General features: G+C 39.8%; 1 protein-coding gene across 17 annotated transcripts in view; it reads right to left on the reverse strand.

Annotated features, from left to right (window-relative positions):
• Positions 1 to 20,002, reverse strand: part of anks1b (ankyrin repeat and sterile alpha motif domain containing 1B) — an 831,451-nt gene that overhangs the window by 230,339 nt on the left and 581,110 nt on the right. For all 17 annotated transcript variants that reach the window (XM_068059073.1, XM_068059064.1, XM_068059059.1 and 14 more), the window contains one exon: positions 12,504 to 12,637. In XM_068059073.1, coding sequence (XP_067915174.1) covers positions 12,504 to 12,637 — 134 coding nt within the window. The remainder of the gene's footprint in view (positions 1 to 12,503; positions 12,638 to 20,002) is intronic.

The raw sequence follows: 20,002 nt of genomic DNA on the forward strand, positions 1-20,002 counted from the left end.
GCATTTCTACACGGACTGCTTCAGTATCTGAGGAGTTGTGAATGGTGCTGAACATTGTGCAATCAATTGCGAACATCCCCACTTCTGACCTTATACTGGATCCAGCGGGTAGGTGGAAAGGCATTTCCCTCCTCAATCCAGCAGTCCTTGTACCCTTTAACCATTAGGTTTCCTGAGGCCATGGTTACATTTATAATAGGGTTAAAAATAAGGCTAATAATACTATTACATTAAAATTGCCGGCCCCCATCCTGGGAGTAGGATGGCGGCCCAACCCCATCGCACCTCCATTAATACTGGAAGCGGGTGAGTTAGAGTTAGGATTCAGATATTTAACATTTTAACATCCCACCCGACTCAAACCCACCCATTTTTGGGAGTTAAAAGCCTCCCTATGATTTTACAGCAAGCTCCCACAAACTGCAATATGATAATTAACCTGCTGATGCTAGTTGAGGGATAAATATTACCAGGACTCTGGGGAGAACTTCCCTGCTTTTCTTCAAATAGCATTGTGGAATTTATTCTATTACCTGAGAAGGCAGACAGGCCTGCAGTTTAACTTCTCATCTGAAAACTGGTACCTACAACAGTGCAGCATTCCCTCAGTATTGGACTGGGGTGTCAGCCTAAGATTATGTGCTCAAGTTTCTGAAGTGGGACTTGAACCCACATCCTTTTAAGTCAGAGGTAAGAGTACTGCTGGTGAGCCACAGCTGACACCTAACCTAGTTAGCAAAGGCTGTACAGACAGTAAGATTCCAGGTTTGAAGTCTAGTCAATGCTGTTAGGCATTAACAGTAAGGGAATGGCAGTGGCTTCCTGTGTTAGGAAGCCGGATATTGGCCAGAATGCTTGCTCTAATCACTATCCAATAAACCCTTCTAGGATGATTGACAATGACAGCATCAATACCTCTTGCAGTCAAATAACCGATCAACATTAAAATAAAAGAAAAATACTGCGGATGCTGGAAATCTGAAACAAAAACAAGAAATGCTGGAATCACTCAGCAGGTCTGGCAGCATCTGTGGAAAGAGAAGCAGAGTTAACGTTTCGGGTCAGTGACCCTTCTTCGGAACTGACAAATATTAGAAAAGTCACAGATTATAAACAAGTGAGGTGGGGGTGGGGCAAGAGATAACAAAGGAGAAGGTGCAGATTGGACCAGGCCACATAGCTGACCGAAAGGTCACGGAGAAAAGGCAAACAATATGTTAATGGTGTGTTGAAAGACAAAGCATTGGTACAGATTAGGTGTGAATACACTGAATATTGAACAGCAGCAAGTGCAAACCTGAAGAAAAACAACCTGAAAAAAACGGTGGGTAAGCAAACTGAACAAACTAAGATGAAATGAAATAGATGCAAAAAAAGATTGTAAAAAATGTAAAAAGGAATGTAAAAAAAAGGAAGAAAAAATAACTAAAAATGAAAGTAAAATGGGGGGCTGTCATGCTCTGAAATTATTGAACTCAATGTTCAGTGTGCCTAATCGGTAGATGAGATGCTGTTCCTCGACTTCAATAATTTCAGAGCATGACAGCCCCCCATTTTACTTTCATTTTTAGTTATTTTTTCTTCCTTTTTTTTACATTCCTTTTTACATTTTTTACAATCTTTTTTTGCATCTATTTCATTTCATCTTAGTTTGTTCAGTTTGCTTACCCACTGTTTTTTTCAGGTTTGCACTTGCTGCTGTTCAATATTCAGTGTATTCACACCTAATCTGTACCAATGCTTTGTCTTTCAACACACCATTAACATATTGTTTGCCTTTTCTCCGTGACCTTTCGGTCAGCTATGTGGCCTGGTCCAATCTGCACCTTCTCCTTTGTTATCTCTTGCCCCACCCCCACCTCACTTGTTTATAATCTGTGACTTTTCTAATATTTGTCAGTTCCGAAGAAGGGTCACTGACCCGAAACGTTAACTCTGCTTCTCTTTCCACAGATGCTGCCAGACCTGCTGAGTGATTCCAACCGATCAACATTCACTGTCTTGGCTTAAGACTAATTGCTACTTGGATGAGGTAATAGAAAGCCACCAGCAGTTATGAAATCATACAAGGCAACAATTCTTTCAGGAGAGGAGGGTGAAAACTAGCAGTGAAAAAAATTGCAGAACCCTCTTGGGGACAGGAGTCCTGAGGATAATGATGTGACTGAGGCTATTGTGATCACCTGCTCTAATATTACAAAGCTGACAAATCGGTTTCAGTTCAGATTTCCCACTTACCTGAACCTAAACTGGACCAAACCTTTGAAATGAAAATGACATCCAAACCAGGTATCATTTTAGCACAAAAACTCAGTTACCATAAATTCCATACCTAACCAATGATTCCATCCCTCTCCCTGGCAACTGTCTGAGGCTGAACCAGACTGTTTGCAACCTTACTGTCATATTTGTGACATGAGAGTGACTGCCCTTGACATCAAGGCAGCATTTAACTGAGTGTGGCATCAAGGAGCTCTAGCAAAATTGAAGTCAGTGGGAATCAGGGGGAACATTTTCCATTGGTTGGAGTCATACCTAGCCCAACGGAAGATGTTGTGGTTGTTGCAGGTCAATCATCTCAGCTCCAGGACATCGCTGCAGGAGTTCCTCAGGGCAGTACCCTAGCACCAATCATCTTCAATTGCTTCATCAATGACCTTCCCTCCATCATAAGGTCAAAAGTGGGGACGTCTGCTGATGGTTACATAGTGTTCAGTACTGTTCATAACACCTCAGATATTGAAGCAGTCCGTGCCCGCATGCAGCAAGACGTGGACAACATTCAGTCTTGGACTGATATGTGGCAAGTACCATTCGCACTACACAAATGCCAGGCACTGACCATCTCCAACAAGAGAGAATCTAACCATCTCCCCTTGACCTTCAACGGCATTACCATCGCTGAATCCCCCACTATCAACATCTTGGGAGTTACCATTGACCAGACTCTTAATTAGACTAGCCATATAAATACTGTGGCTACAAGAGCAGGTCAAAGGCTGGGAATTCTGTGGTGATTAACCGACCTCCTGACTCCCCAATGCATGTACAAGACACAAGTCAGGAGTGTGACAGAATACTCTCCACTTGCTTGGATGAGTGCTGCTCAAACAACACTGAAGAAACTCAACACCATTCTGGACAAAGCAGCCTGTTTGATCGGCACTTCATCCGCCATCTTAAACATTTCCTCCCTCCACCACTGCCATACAGTGGCAGCAGTGTGTACCATCTACAAGATGCACTGTAGCAACTTGGCAAAAGCCTCCTTTGACAGCACCTACCAAACCTTAGAGGCTTAAAGGCAGCAGACGCATGGGAACACCACCACCTTCAAGTTCTCCTCCAAGTACACACCATCCTGGCTTGGAACTATATCACCATTCCTTCACTGTCCCTGGGTCAGAATCCTGGAATTCCTCTCTAACAGCACTGTTGGTTTGCCGACACCATATGGACTGCCGTGGTTCAAGAAGGTGGCTCATCATCACTTTCTCAATAGCAATTAAGGACGGACAATTAAAGCTGGCCTTTCCAGCGATGCCTACATCCCATGAACAAATGAAAAAAAATTGACACAGAGATGAACTTTCAACCACATATCCACACCAGTACTAAGACTGCCTACTTCCACTTCCATAACATCACCCGTGGGTTTCCTCCGGGTGCTCCGGTTTCCTCCCACATGCCAAAGACTTGCAGGTTGATAGGTTAATTGGCCATTATAAATTGTCCCTAGTATAGGTAGGTGGTAGGGAAATATAGGGACAGGTGGGGATGTGGTAGGAATATGGAATTAGTGTAGGGTTAGTGTAAGTGGGTGGTTGATGGTCGGCACAGACTCAGTGGGCCGAAGGGCCTGTTTCAGTGCTGTATCTCTAAACTAAACTAAACTAATCACCCGATTCCACCTTGCCTCAGCTCACCTGCTGATGAAACCCTCATCCATGCCTTAGTCACATCTAGACTTGACTACTCGAATACACTGCTGGTTGGACTCCCATCTTCCACACTCCATTAACTTAAGTTCATGCAAAACTCTGCTGCCCATATCCTAACCCTCACTAAGTTCCATTCATCCATCACCACTATCTTCACTGACCTACACTGGCTCCTGGTTGAGCAATGCCACAATTTTAAAATTCTCATTCTTGTTTTGAAATCCCTCCATGGCACCCCCTCTCCCTATCTTCGTAATCTTCTCCAGCTCTACAACCCTCTGAGACCTCTGCACCCCTCCAATTCTGGCCTCTTGCACATCCCCAATTTTAATTGTTCCACCATTGGTGGTCATGCCTTCAGCTGCCAAGGCTCTGGAAATCCCTCCCTAAATCTCTCTGCCTCTCTAGCTCTCTTTTCTATTTTAAGATACTCCTTAAAGAGTACCTCTTTGATGAAGCTTTTGATCATCTGCCCTAATATTTCCTTATGTGACTCAGTGCCAAATTTTGCTTTATAATGCTCTTGTGAAATGCCTTGGGATGTTTTATTATATTAAAGGTGCTTCATAAATGCAATTTGTTTTATTTGCATATAAATTAGTACATAGGCTGTTAGTTAATGCTTATCCTGCATAATACATTGTCAAGTGTAAAGAGGGCTTACATGATATTGTCAAATAGACACAGTACCATAATTAGTGGGAATAAAAACACATTTTACATGTCAATCATAAATTCATTTTTTAGAATCTTTTAACAAAATGTTAATTAAGTAAATGATAGTCATCTGATGTTTTGAAGTCAATGTAAGTTATCAGTGCTGTTCTAATTAAACAAATAAAAGTACTGTTACATAGGAATGCCTCTACATCAAAGCACAGTTTGATGCATTTAACCCAGCAGTATGAAATTAAAGCTCACTCTCACTGATTAGGAAAAATACTGCATTGGCAGAAAAACAGTGATAAAAGAACAGGTAAATCACCAAATACAAAATAGACAACATATGTGATGAATGCAATGGATATTCAACAAAGTAAAAGCTATTGTTTCCCTTGTCCTGGGCTTCCCCTCCCTTCCCTGACCACAAAGGACTGATCCTCCCTTGATAACCTACTTTACTGACAGCGACCATTCCTTTGGACTCCTGCCCACTGGCCTTCTCATCAATGCCACCCAAGTTCAGGCCAGAGTCCAGTTTGGAATATGGTAATGAAGCCCAGGGGTTAAAAAAGCCCCTCGATGGTGCCCCAGCCCCAGGATAACATCATGGGTTCAATACTAAATTCATAATTCTGTTTAATATGGTCCTGCATTATACTGTAATAAATCTGTGATGGATATGTTTTACAGATTGATGCTTAATGTAGCAACTTAAGCTATTCAGAATCTTTTTGCCTACAAGAATAAAAGTCTAGCCTAAATAAGGCCAAATTAATTTTCTGTCTAAAAATACACAGTTGCAACAATGGTAGAGGATAAAGCTCAACTATGCAGTGTGGCTCTTGAAATACGGGTTTGATCTTGGATTAGACTAAAATATTGATCCTCAGTAAAACAAGAAATACAGAGCATTCTACTGGTTGTAATAGAAACAATTCCAAGTCTTCTTGTGGAGCTCTATTTCATTGTTCTCCTCTTCCTAACAATGACAAGCTGTAAATTGCACACTTACTGTAATTTTCCAAATACTCAGTTTTTCGTTAAACATTGATCTAGAAGTTAGCATACCTATTATACATGGTAACAAATTGAAGTGTTTTTTTTTCCGCAGCTGGTAAGTGGGCCTCATGGGGAATACAGTCAATCCTGTTTGGAATTGACTAACTTTCTCTGGCAAAGGTTTGGGTTATTTTATTAGGTCCACAGAGGAACTCAGGCCAGATCTCACTTTCCCTGCCTCAGACTATATAAGGACAGAAGGATGGAAATTCTCACAAGGAAACAGGGAGGTTACTAAAGAGAATTGCTGCTTGCAAGAGGGTTAAACGGTGCATCTTCGAGCATTTGTTTAAAGAGTTACTTGCTTACAGTTCTCCTCTGAGGAGAACCATCAGGGGATTGCAAGGTTTTAATCCACCGAGGGACTCAACTGGCATCATAAGCAGTAGGATGTCATCCAAAACTTTTTATGGGATGACTGTTTTGATATTCATGCTCCAGGTATGTTAGTTAGTATATTATATAATAAAACATGTAAGAAGCAGGCAATGCAGGAAACCTCCAATATTGTGGCATTCTCAAACAACCCCCCGAGCCTGCAGCAGCTGGTGTCCATCACTTGCAACTAGCTTGTCATGTCCCAGGGGAGATGGTGGAACAGTGGTAATGTCACTGAGCAAGTAATCCAGATGCCTAGTCTATCTAATGACCTGAGCAGCTGGTGGAATTTAAATTCAATTAATTAAATAATAAAAAAGTCTTAGTAATGAAACTATCTTCAATTGTTGCAAAAACCCATCTGGTTCACTAATGTGCTTTAGGAAAGGAAATCTGCTGTCCTTACCTGGTCTGGTTTACATGTGACTCCAGACCTACCGCATCATGGTTGACTCTTAACTGCCCTCTGAAATGGCCTAGCAAGCCATTCAGTTGTCAAGGGCAATTAAGGATGGGCAACAAATGCTGGCCTAGCCAGCAACCCCCACACCCCATGAAAGAATTAAATAAAAAGACATTTTAATTGTAGTATTGCAAATGTTTAGATGCGTATTACACATAGTGATAAGGCAATTTTAACTCTTCATTCATGAAAATTGGAGTGTGCGTTATATTTGGGGGCATACTATATTTGGAAAATTACGGTAAACATTTTATTTCATTAAATGTATAATTTATATTGCATGATACACCTATGCTGGAGTAGTCAAGTGAAAAAAGTCAAATATTATGCATAATTTAAATATAAATGAATATTAAATTGGAGTTTTCTGCTATCGCAAGATGTGATGTCCAATTACCCTGATACTGCACAACAGAATGCACAAATAACAACCCAGGGTATTGTCCAGTTTGTGTACATCTTCTGCTCCAAAGTGTGTTTCAACTACCTCTTAAGCAAGTTGGTGAACTCATTATGGATTAAACAGCGAGCTAATTACAGTAATGAATATTAGATCATGAAAATTTAGTCATTACTTCCCCGACATGCTTTAATTAAAGACCAGACAGCACTTATTCATTCAATTACAAATGATGCCTTTTGTCAAGGGGAACAAGAAATTAGGTTTCTAAATAAAAAAGTGTAACATTTATGAGACCTAATAGAATAATTACCAAATTCATGGATACATTTATAACGTTGAGAATATTTCACAAATTAAGAAAAGTAGCCAGATATAAAATTTACAATAAATAATTGATAAGGAGGGAGTAGCTTATCAAACCAGACACAGAAAATTGGTACCTTGACATTCTAAAGTGGCTTTATTTCTCAGTAAATCACCCTTGTTGGATGACTCACATCACAAAATATATGGCTATCAAATTGAAACATTTGAAAACAACTTGAAAAAAAACTTCTTTTGCCAAGGAAGGGAAAAGTATGCAGAACAATGTTCAGTTCAACAAGTGTACAACATAATACTTGAGATCAGGCCTTAACTTAGATTTGGATAGAAAGAAGACTGGTGAGAGTTGGCAGGGTCAGGAGATGAAGATAGAGACACAGAGGTAAATAGGAGATGGGGAACTGAACCAGTGTAAAAGGCAGGAATAAACAGGGTGAGATGGATTTGAAGTAAAGGGTCAAATAGATTTTTTTAAACTATATAACAGTGGACCAGTTGTGTAATTCAAATGATAAATTGGGCTAAAATACCAAAGAAAAAACAGGAATTAGCAAATGTTTTAAATTGACGACTGTGAGTAAAAAATCCACATCCACTCGTTTTAAATTAGGGACCTCGGACAGAACCAATCATCTGTCAATCATTGGGCTATACAGAAAATCAAAGAATTATGTTTTTACAAGGATTCTCAGCCAGATGGGATACATCCTAAAATCTTCAACAAAATGAGGTAGAAAACAGACATAATGGGCTGCAGTTTATAAGGCCCCTGACGTCAGGGGTTGTGGTGGGGTGGGGGGGGCGCCCATAAAATCATTCCGGGGGAGGCCCACCATACTTCCAGACGCTGGGAAGACCCCGCCCCATTTTACTGTGGGTGGCGAGGCCTTGGAGCGGCCCCCCACCCGTTGGCAAAACTAACTAATTTGCATATGTTAATACATTTTAATGAATGCATAATAACCTACCTTCCCATGACGGCCGTCCCACGCCGATAATCCAGCCGGTGGTCAAAGTCCTGCGCCTTCGGATTTCCTTTCGGAGATCCGAGACAGAACACTAATGGGGGGGGTGGGGGGAGGAGTGTAGTTTTCAGAGCGAGGGGGAAGCAGCAAAACCGAATGAGATTGGCTGAGGGGATGGTGGGAAGGGGTTGAAGGTTAAAGTTAAGAAAGTTCGGTGGGGGAGGGGGGTGGGGCGATGGGTAGGCCTTGATCGGAAATTTACTTTTTCTGAGAGGAAAGGACAAATAATAAACTTATTATTCATTGGGGGGGGGGGGGGCTGGGAGAGGGCACTGGAAGTGTAAATAAAGTTTTATTGATATTTGTTGGAAAACCTGTACCATTAAACTTTACAATGCAATGGAAGGGCTTGAAGCCTTTTAAAAAAGGCTCGGGCACCGCACGCCATTGCTGGGGACCGAGCGGCATCCCCCTCTATGACATCGGGGGCAGTTGTTCCGACCCCTCTATGTAAATGAGCTGCCACGTGAAATATTGCGGGGGCTCAGCGGCGCACAAGTCAGTTTGCGCCATGCCTTTTTTAATACTCACCGCCGAGATTGGCAGCGAGTTTACAAAATTCAGACCAATAACTCTAGTTAATATTTTCCCATTCCAAAAATACTGAAGCTGTATCCATGGGCTGCAGGACAAAAGTAGACATATGAGCCTTACAATTATAGACTCATTGCCCTAACATTATAGGAAATAAATTTGATAAAATTAAATTCATTTAAAGAGCCCAGAGATTGTAAGAAGTAGTCAGTATGGATTCAGAAGCAGCAGTTCATCCTGCACATATCTATTGGAGTTCGTAGAGGAGTTAATTGCATTAGTGGTTGAGAGCTATCCAATGGACATCATTTACTTGGATATTCATATAAGACTTTTAAAGAAAACTAAAGCTGATGAGATGAATGACAAATTAGATAGCAGGATTTAAAATGGGCCTATTACTGTCTAGGAACCAAACCATGATGTGTGGGAGAGCAATAACTAGTAGTGGTACATGGGAATGTGTCTGCTGTTTGTATCAGCTAGTAATGAAGTGAAGGAGAGTAATTTTATTATACAACATACTGATGATACTGAGTTATGTGCTGTCAGACTGCTTGTCTAGTCATGGAAAAATCATAATTTCTTCAGATTAAACAATGGGAGGACGATGCCATTGTCTTCCCCCCTCACCGCAACCTCCGTACCCTTGCCATCAATTCCATCCCCCTCCCTCACCATTGTCTCAGGCTAAGCCAGACTGTAAGAAATCTCAGTATCTGATTCAGGCCCATGCTGGGCATCCACATCTGCTCCACCATAAAGACTGTCTACTACCACCTCTGTAACATCACCTGCCTCAGCCCATCTGCTGCTGAAAATTTCAACCATGTCTTTGCCAGCTCCATATTTGACTACTCCAATGCCCTCCTGATTGACATCCCATGCTCTGCCCTGTGTAAACTTCAGCTCAGCCAAAGCTCTGCTGCCCGTATCCTATTCCTTACCTGGTCCTGCTCAACTATTACCGCTGTCTGTGTTCATCTATATTGGCTTCCAGGACCCGAGCAGTTTCAATTTACATTCTCACTCTCCTGTTTAAGTTGTTTCATAGCCTCAGCCCTCCCTATCCCTGTAATCTCTTCCAGCCGTACACCACTGCTGCCCACCACCACCCCCGACCCCGAGCTCTCCATTCTTTTAACTCTTGCTTTTTTATGCATTCCCCCCCTCCCTTTGCTTTATTGTTGGTGGCTGTGCCTTTAGCCAGCTAGGCCCCACACTCTAATTTCATCCTTACACCCAATCTGCCTCTCAAAGTCCCTCCCCTCCTTCAAGACCCTCCTAAAATTCTTTTCTTTCCCTTCTTTATATCTCCTTCTTTGGCTTAGCACCCATTTTTATCTAATTATGCCTCCATAAAGTCACTTAGAATATTTCTATGTTCAATACAAGTTGATGTTGGGTTTGCCTACAAAATAGCAGTGACATTGTTTGTGAGGTACTTTGAGGTGTCCTGAAGACATGAAAGATACCATATAAATAAAAGCTCATTCTTTCTTTCTGAGTAGGTGAGTGGGCAAAACTGTGGCAGATGGATTTCAATGTAGACAAGTGTGAGGTTATCCACTTTGGACCAAAAAAGGATAGAGCAGGGTACTTTCTAAATGGGAAGAGGTTAAGTACAGTGGATGTCCAAAGAGACTTGGGGGTTCAGGTGCATAGATCTTTAAAATGCCACGAGCAAGTGTAGAAAATAATCAAAAAGGCTAATGGAATGCTAGCCTTTATATCTAGAGGACTGGAGTATAAAGACACAGAGGTTATGCTGCAGCTGTACAAAACCCTGGTTAGACCCCACTTGGAATACTGTGAGCAGTTCTGGGCACCACACCTTAGGAAGGATATACTGGCCTTGGAGGGAGTGCAACGCAGGTTTACAAGAATGATACCTGGACTACAGGGGTTAAATAACGAGGAGAGATTACACAAATTAGGCCTGTTTTTGCCAGAATTTAGAAGGTTAAGGGGTGATCTGATCGAAGTCTTCAAGATATTAACAGGAAAAGACAGGCTAGATAAAAATAAACTATTTCCACTGGTTGGAGATTCTAAAACTAGGGGGCATAGTCTAAAAATTAGGACCAGACCGTTCAGGAGAGATGTTAGGAAGCACTTCTTCACGCAAAGGGTGGTACAGATTTGGAACTCTAGTTGAAGCTAGAACAGATGTTAATTTTAAATCTGAGATAGATAGATTTTTGTTAAGCAAAAATATTAAGGGATATGGGCCAAAGGCAGGTATATGGAGTTAGGCTGCGGATCAGCCATGATCTCATTGAATGGCAGGACAGGTTTGAGGGGCTGAATGGCCTACTCCTGTTCCTATCTTCCTATAAGTTATAAGAAACAGCAACTTTTAAGACATTAATAAATTTGGAAGGTCTCCTTCAGTATGCCAATGACCACGCATGACAGTTTTAAACAGGTTGTGACTTAAATATATTAGGGAGGCTTTCCAATTAGGCATTCCTGCAGCACATATCAGGAAATAGTGTCCCTCCAGCCCATGATTTTCCATCCATTCATTTTACAAAATGGGAAGTTGTGGGATAAGGGGGTGCTCCTGGCATGTGCTGGAGGTGCTGAAACAGAAAGCTTTATCTATAATCTGACAACAGTGAGATGTCATATTAGAATCATAGTCATATTCTTAGCTTTTCACCTTTGAATTATCACTATCTGACCTAAGATAATATCTCTTCAATTAAGAAACAATTTATTGTAAGACAAATATTGAAGCAACATGATCTTAAGAAAATAAAGATGCTACTGCAAATTAACTCATCACTCGCTGCACAATGTGAAGTTAAAGACATTTAACATTTTAGATTCCTCAATTGCCAAAGCACAATGAGAATTAACTATCATCAAATCAATTCTGGCAAACAGGTCAGAACAGACCCCATATGTACAAAAGTCTGATTCCTGACTGATATTAAGGGGACTACAAATGCTGGATTCCTCATTTGAAGCAAAAGACACTTCTGATGAATGATTCATACTGGGACCAATTTGAAGGCCACACTGTGTAAGTAGTTGTCCACTTTATAGTCATGCCACTGCTTCCACTCCATCAATTTTTATATGTCTCTGTCTGTATTGACTTAGATGCTATTCTTAATTCCACCCATCCACATACTACCAGTGCTCCTATTTTATCTAGCACATGACACAAATTAAAATTTTCTTTTTCTCTATGTGACACACCGTGTGTATGTATGCTAACAATATTAATTAATTACGGCACAGACCCATCTTTAGATCATCTCCATTTATAAATTTTTTGTTATCATGACTCCATATCAACAGGTCATGTCTGGTTTAACTAGTGCTAGCCACATTCATAATATTGGCAGAATACAGATGTTAGTCTGTGATGCCAACACAACCAAAGCAGAAGCAGAATCCAGTGCAATGCAACACTGTTAACAAACAGCAAGGAATCAATATGCCACCTGCAGTGTGTTAGACATGGACCGAAGTCACAAAGTCAAAAGAAATAAGCTGCATTCCTCATTTTTACAAAATCAAATCTTAGTGATTTCTGCTTAAAATATTTCAGAACTATTAGCACCAACTAAACAAACCCAGGAGTTTCATACCATCAACACTACATTAATATGGTGATTTTGTTACTGAAACATTAGATTACTATTTACAATGTCTTTATTCAATGTTAACAATATATAAATCATTCCAACTCAACTCACCTGGGGTCGGATGACTTTCTCGATATTTTTCAGTGCCGTATCTGGGGATGGTGGTGAGCAATCTGGGGTGGGGCCTGTACTTTTCCCCTGGTGATTACCCTCTGGTACAGTAATGGTTACTTGTGGTGCAACTTCTGCAGATAAAATAAGTTATTTAAATATATTTCAACCATGTGTTCATCATCTTTGATAATAAAATAAAATGACATGAAATGGTAAAGAAAAATTCCGATTTATTGCCAACTGTTAACTACTCATTGGTTTTGCAAAATAACTCTTTCCCAGAATTGAAAGGTTCAAAGATCATTCCTCACTTAAATTCTCAAAATTATGACTGAATACTTATCTTCTAGTCTATGATCCCTTAATCATCTTAGATGCTTTAATGTTTCCCCCGTATTAAAAAAACACATTTTTGTTAAGATCCCAAATACTCATTATGTTCAAAAACAGAAGATTAATGGAACATGCGAGTTAAAAAAGAATGAACTGCATGGAAGATCCTGAAGGCAGAGTGTTCCAGGAAGAACTCAGACTGCATCATTGATTTCCACATTAGTTTTCCAGTGTTAACACATCATTTATGTCATTAACACTAACAAAATGATACAAAAAATACAAAGCATAACAGAGAAAAAGAATATTCAGGCCACCAAGTTCACTTGATTGCTCAGCTTGTGTGCAGGACCTGCTCAGATTATTTTTGTCTGCCTCCTGTCAGCACTCTCTACTCTTTGAATGCTTCAACTGAGTCCATATTCACCATTTTAAGTATTGCACTGTACCAAGTGCCAAGAGAAGGAAATGAATATCTGATGTTGAACTGCATAACTGTAACTGTAAGCTAAGATCATCAAACATTCAATGAGGCATAATGCTGGGGCTAGGGGGATAGGAGGACAGCATTCCAAAGTTGAATAATGGAAATGTGAGAATGGATTAATGTTCTGGAGTTTTGTTTGATAAGTTGAGGATCAGAGGACATTTATGAAGACTTATTGCTCAAATGGATTGGATAAAGTTCACAATGGATTTGATTGCACCTGTTTGTGGAAAGAACAGTGTTGATGACCTTTTCTTTTAACCTGCTTTTGTACATTCTTAAAACTAATTATCTAAAGCTTATATCTGTCTATATGCAGAAACTTACATGTTATTGTCAGTAATAACTAATAACCTTCTTGGAATTTATGTCAATCATTTGATATTATTGAATCTTTCTGACATTAACACTTTCCATTAATCTGAAAGCAAAATAACATCACATTTTTCCATCTCTGGGGCCTCAGACAGGATTTGTTGTGTGATTGCCTTTAAGAGTACTGTACCTTTAAAATTTTAGTATGCTAATGAGCCAAGTACCAGGATGTAGCCATGTGACTACATGCCACTCTGACTCTGTAACTGTAACACCAAGACCTGCAAATAGATCATTGTTAGCTGTTTAATAAACCTGTTCTGAGATTCTCAATCAACCTGGACTCCACAAATCTCATTTATGTTGCATCAGACAACATAAAGAGGCTTCTCATTTCAGGATTTGCAACTGGTTTTAAAAAAAAGTAACACTTGCATTCATATAGCACCTTTCATGATCTCAGGACATCCCAAAGCGCTTTATAGCCAATGAAGTACTTTATAAGTGCAGTCACTGTTGTAACATAGGAAATGAAGCAGACAATTTGTGCACAGTAAGGTCCCACAAATAGCAATGTAATAACGACCAGATAATTTGTTTTCGTGATGTTGGCTGAGGGATAAATACTGACCATGGGATCTTTTACATCCACATAAGGACAGGTGGAGCTTTGGGTTAATGTCTCATCTGAAAGATGGCACCTCTGATAGAGGTGTTTTATGCTGCACTCAGTACGGCACTAAAGTGTGTACCTTGATTTTGTGCTCAAGTCTAGGGGTGGGGCTTGATGTTTTGACTCAGACATGACAGTGCTCCCACCTGAGCGAAGAAACTGAATATATAAATAAAATTGCACACTGTTATTCTGATACAGGCGAATAATTCCCATTACACAATATCCTCGTGTCTTCCAACAAATTGGAATATGATGCAGATTTCACTAATGTCCATGCATCACTCAAGTAGTCTTTGATGTTGTTTATTATGTCCAAAATACACATCCCCTCCTTTCCTAAGTTTCTTCCGTAAGTAAAGCACTATTTCAGCTCATTTCACAGTGACTACTGAGTAACCAATGTGACAAAAAAATTATCACCTGTGGAAGTCCAAGTCTGACCACTTTTGTGCTACATCAACACAACTAATCACCATGGAGACAAGCATTTCTTTTATTTCCTGGTCCTGTCGAAACTCAATGCCCTCTTCTAATGCTCAAGAGAATGTGTTCTATAGCTATTTATAAAATACATTCCCAAATTCTCATAAGCAATTTTGTCTGTATTCTACTGAATTAAAAAATCATTTGGATTTTCAATTTATTGTAGCTGTCAATAAAGAAAACTGGTTCAGAATACATAAATGGAAATACAAGCAGAAAAACTGCTGATGGAATCAATGCCAACAACTTCATCTTTTACTGGAAATCCACTCCAAATTGTTCTTTGGAATAATGATTCCTAATCTTTAGGCTGCTTAGTTCCTGCCAGAATGGAGATGAATGGGTAATTTCCCCATCAATTATATCCAGAAGTAACTGGAATCGATTTTATGCTCATAATTTGTAATATATAACTAACCTTTACTCACTGCATTTTGTTGAAGAAATAATCCTGCTGTGCTAGGGTGACTCTGTTTTGCTGTAGTTTTGGTAATGATTTTGGAGACTCTCTTTGCTGTGTTTCATGAGCTTGCTGTAGAGATTCTTTTTGCTCTAGCTTGAGTACATTTAAACTACAAGTCCAGCTCTTTCTCCAACTTTTTGGCTGACACAATGGTGCCAATATTCACTTTGTAATCTTTAGTCTGACCTGAATAATGGAACAGTAGCAATCACTGGTAACAATGTAGGGATTTATATGCTTGTTATGAGTTGTTGCTTATGAATTATTCCATATTTAATAGCAAACTTTCCAAAATTTCCGTGGAGTTTTCCATTACTCTTAAGCCTAATGTCTTTCTTTCCATAAGATCTATTTCTTATATAATGTTACTCCCTGCTAAAGCATGAGAATACGCTGATATTAAAATTTTAATCTGTCACTGCTACACAAAAGTTGAGAGTTGAACAAAACTGTTACTTAAAATATTCGGTACAATTTTATGACAACACTGAGGTAACCTGTAGATAAACACAGCTCAAGGTTTATTTTATTTTTAATAATCTGTTTCCATATATTGTAAGTAAGTAGATTCATTTCATTAAAGCTGATCCTGTTCCCAATAGTGTCTATTTCAAATCAGTGATAACACACCTCCATCAGCACATTCAACAAAACCATTATGTGCTTGATTGAACAGTTACACTGCTTTCAAGATTGACCACAAGCAGCTCTATGGAAATGAAGCATAGGTACAATATATATACATTGTGACCAATTTGTCTGATTGAAGGAGGAACACCCTTTGTCCTGTGCCTGGAAACCAGCCTATCAACATGACTGTACCACTAAATGGTACCACGTTGAGCATAAACTATGACTTTCAAGGCTAAGTTGTGATTTAAAAATTACCCACCTATGGTAGGAAACAAAGGCACAGTTTAGAATAGGAACTGATTTGTAGTTTAGTAGAACACAGGCAGTTAGTAATAGTCTATTTCCTACATTTTTCCAATGTTCTAATGCTTTTCAGTAGATGTTCATCATTTTCATTAATTACCAATTCTATAATGTGTATTTATTGTTAAATCCTGCTCACATTTTTTAATGTGCCATGCTAAAGTTACATGACCATTTTATATAAAGGATATTTTTTCTGAAAAAATGGGTTTGCTTGACAAAAATCTAAGTTTTAAATAAGATCATAGAATCATAAAAAGGTACAGCAGATAAGGAAGCCATAGAGCACATTGTGCCTGTGTCGGCTCGATGTAGGGTTTTCCAATTAACTCCATACCCCTGCTCTTTCCCCATAGCCTTGTAATGTTTTTCCTTTTCAATTATTTGTCCAATTCTCTTTTGGATGTTACTACTGAATCTGCTTCCACCACCCTTTCAGGCTGTGCATTCCAGATTACAACTTTTTTTACACAGCAATTTGTTTTCTTGAAACGTCTCCGGTTCTTTTGGCAATCATCTGCAATCTGTGTCCTCTGGTTACCCACCCTTCTGCCACTGGAAACAGTTACTACTTTTTTTTTCACTCCAAAATCATTTATGATTTTGAACATTTCTATCAAATCTCTATTGAACCTTGTGTGCTCTAAGTAGAAAAACCCCAGCTTCTACAGTCCCTCCACACAACTGAAGTCCTTCAACCCTGGTAACGTTCTAAAAACTCTCTTCTGCGCTCTCTCCAAGGCCTTAATATTCTTTCTAAAAGTTTGGTGGCCAGAATTGAAGGGTAAGCCATGTTTTATAAAGTTAATGGAGGTAATCATCTTTTTTTGGTGAACAGAGAGGCAGTGTGAGCAAATTTACAGCCATTTTTGACAAAACAACAATTCTTCAGTGTTATCCAGCTATATTACATAAAACCACGTGGATCAGTGTTCCATTGGTAGAAAATACACTTGATGTAATAGGTGAATACAACTAGCTGAACTAATGGAAGTGAGGCATTTGGCCTATGCACAATTTTTAAATTTGCAGATAACATGAAACCTGGCAGTGCAGCAAACAGTGAGAAAGTTAGTAACAGACTTCATGAAGGACATAATCAGGCTAAAGGAAGGGACAGACAAGTGGCAAATAAGATTCAACACAGAAAAGTGTGAAGTGATATATTTGGATTGGAAGAATGAAGAGAGACAATACATGGTAAATGGTACAATTTTAAAGGAAGTGCAAGAAGAGAGAGACCTGTGGGTGTTTATGGCACAAAGTTTTCACGGTGGCCGAACAGATTAACAAAGCAGTTAATAAAGTATTTTGGATCTTGGACTTCATAAATAGAGACCAAAAGCTAGTAAGTTACGCTAACCCTATTTAAAACACTAGTTCGGCCTCAGCTGGGCACCACATTTTAGGAAGAACGTGAAGGCATTGGGGAGGGTACAGAATAAATTTACTAGAATTGTTCCAGGGATGAGGGACTACAGTTATGTGGATAGACTGGAGAAGGTGGGATTGTTCTCCTGAGAGCAGGGATGGCTTGGAGGAGATTTAATGGTGATCATAGAATCATAAAATGGTTACAGCACAGGAGGTGGCCATTCGGTTCATCGTGTCCGTGCCGGCTCTCTGCAAGAGCAACTCACCTAGTCCCACACCCCTGCCTTTTCCCCGTAGCCCTGAAAACATTTCTCTTCAGATAATTATCCAGTTCTCTTTTGAAGGCCTCAATTGAATCTGCCTCTACCATGCTCTCGGGCAATGCATTCCAGATCTTAACCACTCACTGCATAAAAATGTTTTTCCTCATGTCGTTGTTGCTCCTTTTGCCAATCACCTTGAATCAATGTCCTCTGGTTCTGGATCCTTCAGCCAATGGGAACAGTTTCTCCCTATCTACTCTGTTCAGAATCCTCATGATTTTGAACACCTGTATCAAATCTTCTCGTCAAGAAAATTTTCCATGACAAAGGGGGATTTTTAAAAATTCATCAATTGGAAGCCTACATTAAATTTTTAATGAAACAGAAAGAGTTGGAATTCTACAGTTAATTTGTTTTTTTAAAAAGCTGGCAGCCAAGATGGCCACCACAATTTGCATTTGAACACTTTGCACATTCCAAGGTCTCAAAGAGGAGACACATGTCCAATGAGCCTGTGCCCAAAACAATGGCCCACTCTATTGAGTGAACCACAGGCGATTGCTTTCATTAGCAGGACATTCAAAGCCATCCTGGCACATTAACCTTGAAAGAGCCAACCCTTCCAGATGTAAACCTTAACATCCTGAAGCCTGAGAGACTGAATTTTTAAAACTTGAATCTCATTAGAAGGTTCCAGGCAATACACGGAGGCAGACATGTGACCATCTGCCCATCTCTGTGAAAGCTGGGAGTTTTCCCTTGGGCAAGGCAGACAAGCCACTGACTGATTCTGGGAAGAAGTCAGAAGGTGTCTCTCTCTCTCTCTTTGTCTCCTGTATAGGTGTACGAAGACTAGTTGCTGGTTGCTGGATCCAAGACAAAGACACCAGAGGAAGAAAGCCACTTACAATTCTGCCTACAAGAAAAGCCTGAACCAGATGGGCCAGCAACAAACTGCACATTTACCAGCCAAAGACTTCAAAAACACAACTTCAGCTGGAAGACAACGGAATCATCCAACACCACTGACTGTATCAATTTTTATTTGTTCTGGGCTCTAATCCAACCACAAATCTAACCCTCATCACTCAGTAATCTATTTTTGCATGTGCAATTCTCGTGTGAGTGTGTGTGTAACTATGTAGCATAGTTAATTATTTTTTTAGATCGGGTTTAGATTGTTAAGTATAATAAACTCACCTCTTTCTGGTTTAAACTCAAGAAAACCTGCCTGATTGGTTCTTTTATGATCACAACAAAGGTAAAGATAAAACACTTACTGAAGTGGTAAGCACATCCACTGTTTAAAAAGGAATAAACTCTGTTGCGGTCAAATAAGAGGAAGAACAAGAGGGAGCCTTGTACCCCTCCTCACCTGATCGTAACACTCCTCTTAATCTTGTCTTCGTTTCCAAGGAGAACAGCACCAGTTTCTCCAACCCATTCATGTAACTGAAGTTCCTCATCCCTGGAACCATTCTCATGAATCTTTTCTGCATCCTTCCAAAAGTGTGGTGCCCAGAACTGGATGCAATACTCCAGTTGATGGTGAATCTGTGTTTTATACAGGTTTATCAAAACTTCCTTGTTTTTGTACTCTATGCCCCGAATTATAAAGTCCAGGATCCCATATTCTTTATCAACATTTTTCTCAACCTGCCCTGCAAACTTCAATGATTTGTGCACATATACCTCCAGGTCCCTCTGCTCTTGCACCCCTTTAGAATTGTACCCTTTAATTTATATTGCCCCTCCTTGTTCTTCTGACCAAAATGAATCACTTCACATTTTTCTGCATCAAATTTCATATGCTACTTGTCCGCCCATTCTAACAGCCAGTCCATGCCCTCTTGAAGTTTATCACTCTCATCCTCACAGTTCATAATACTTCCAAGTATTGTGTCATCTGCAAATTTTGAAATTGTTCCCAGCGCACCCAAGTCTAGATCATTAATATATATCAAGACCCCTGGGGCACCTGACTATATACCTTTCTCCAGTCTGGAAAACAACCATTCACAACTACTTCCTGTGTCACTCAGCCAATTTTGTAACCATGCTGCCACTGTCCCTTTTATTCCATGGGTTCTAACTTTGCTGACAAGCCTGCTTTGTGAGACTTTATCAAATGCCTTTTGGAAGTCCATGTACACCACATCAACAGCA

Source organism: Heterodontus francisci, chromosome 27, assembly GCF_036365525.1.
Source record: "Heterodontus francisci isolate sHetFra1 chromosome 27, sHetFra1.hap1, whole genome shotgun sequence".
NCBI classification, from domain to species: Eukaryota; Metazoa; Chordata; class Chondrichthyes; order Heterodontiformes; family Heterodontidae; genus Heterodontus; species Heterodontus francisci.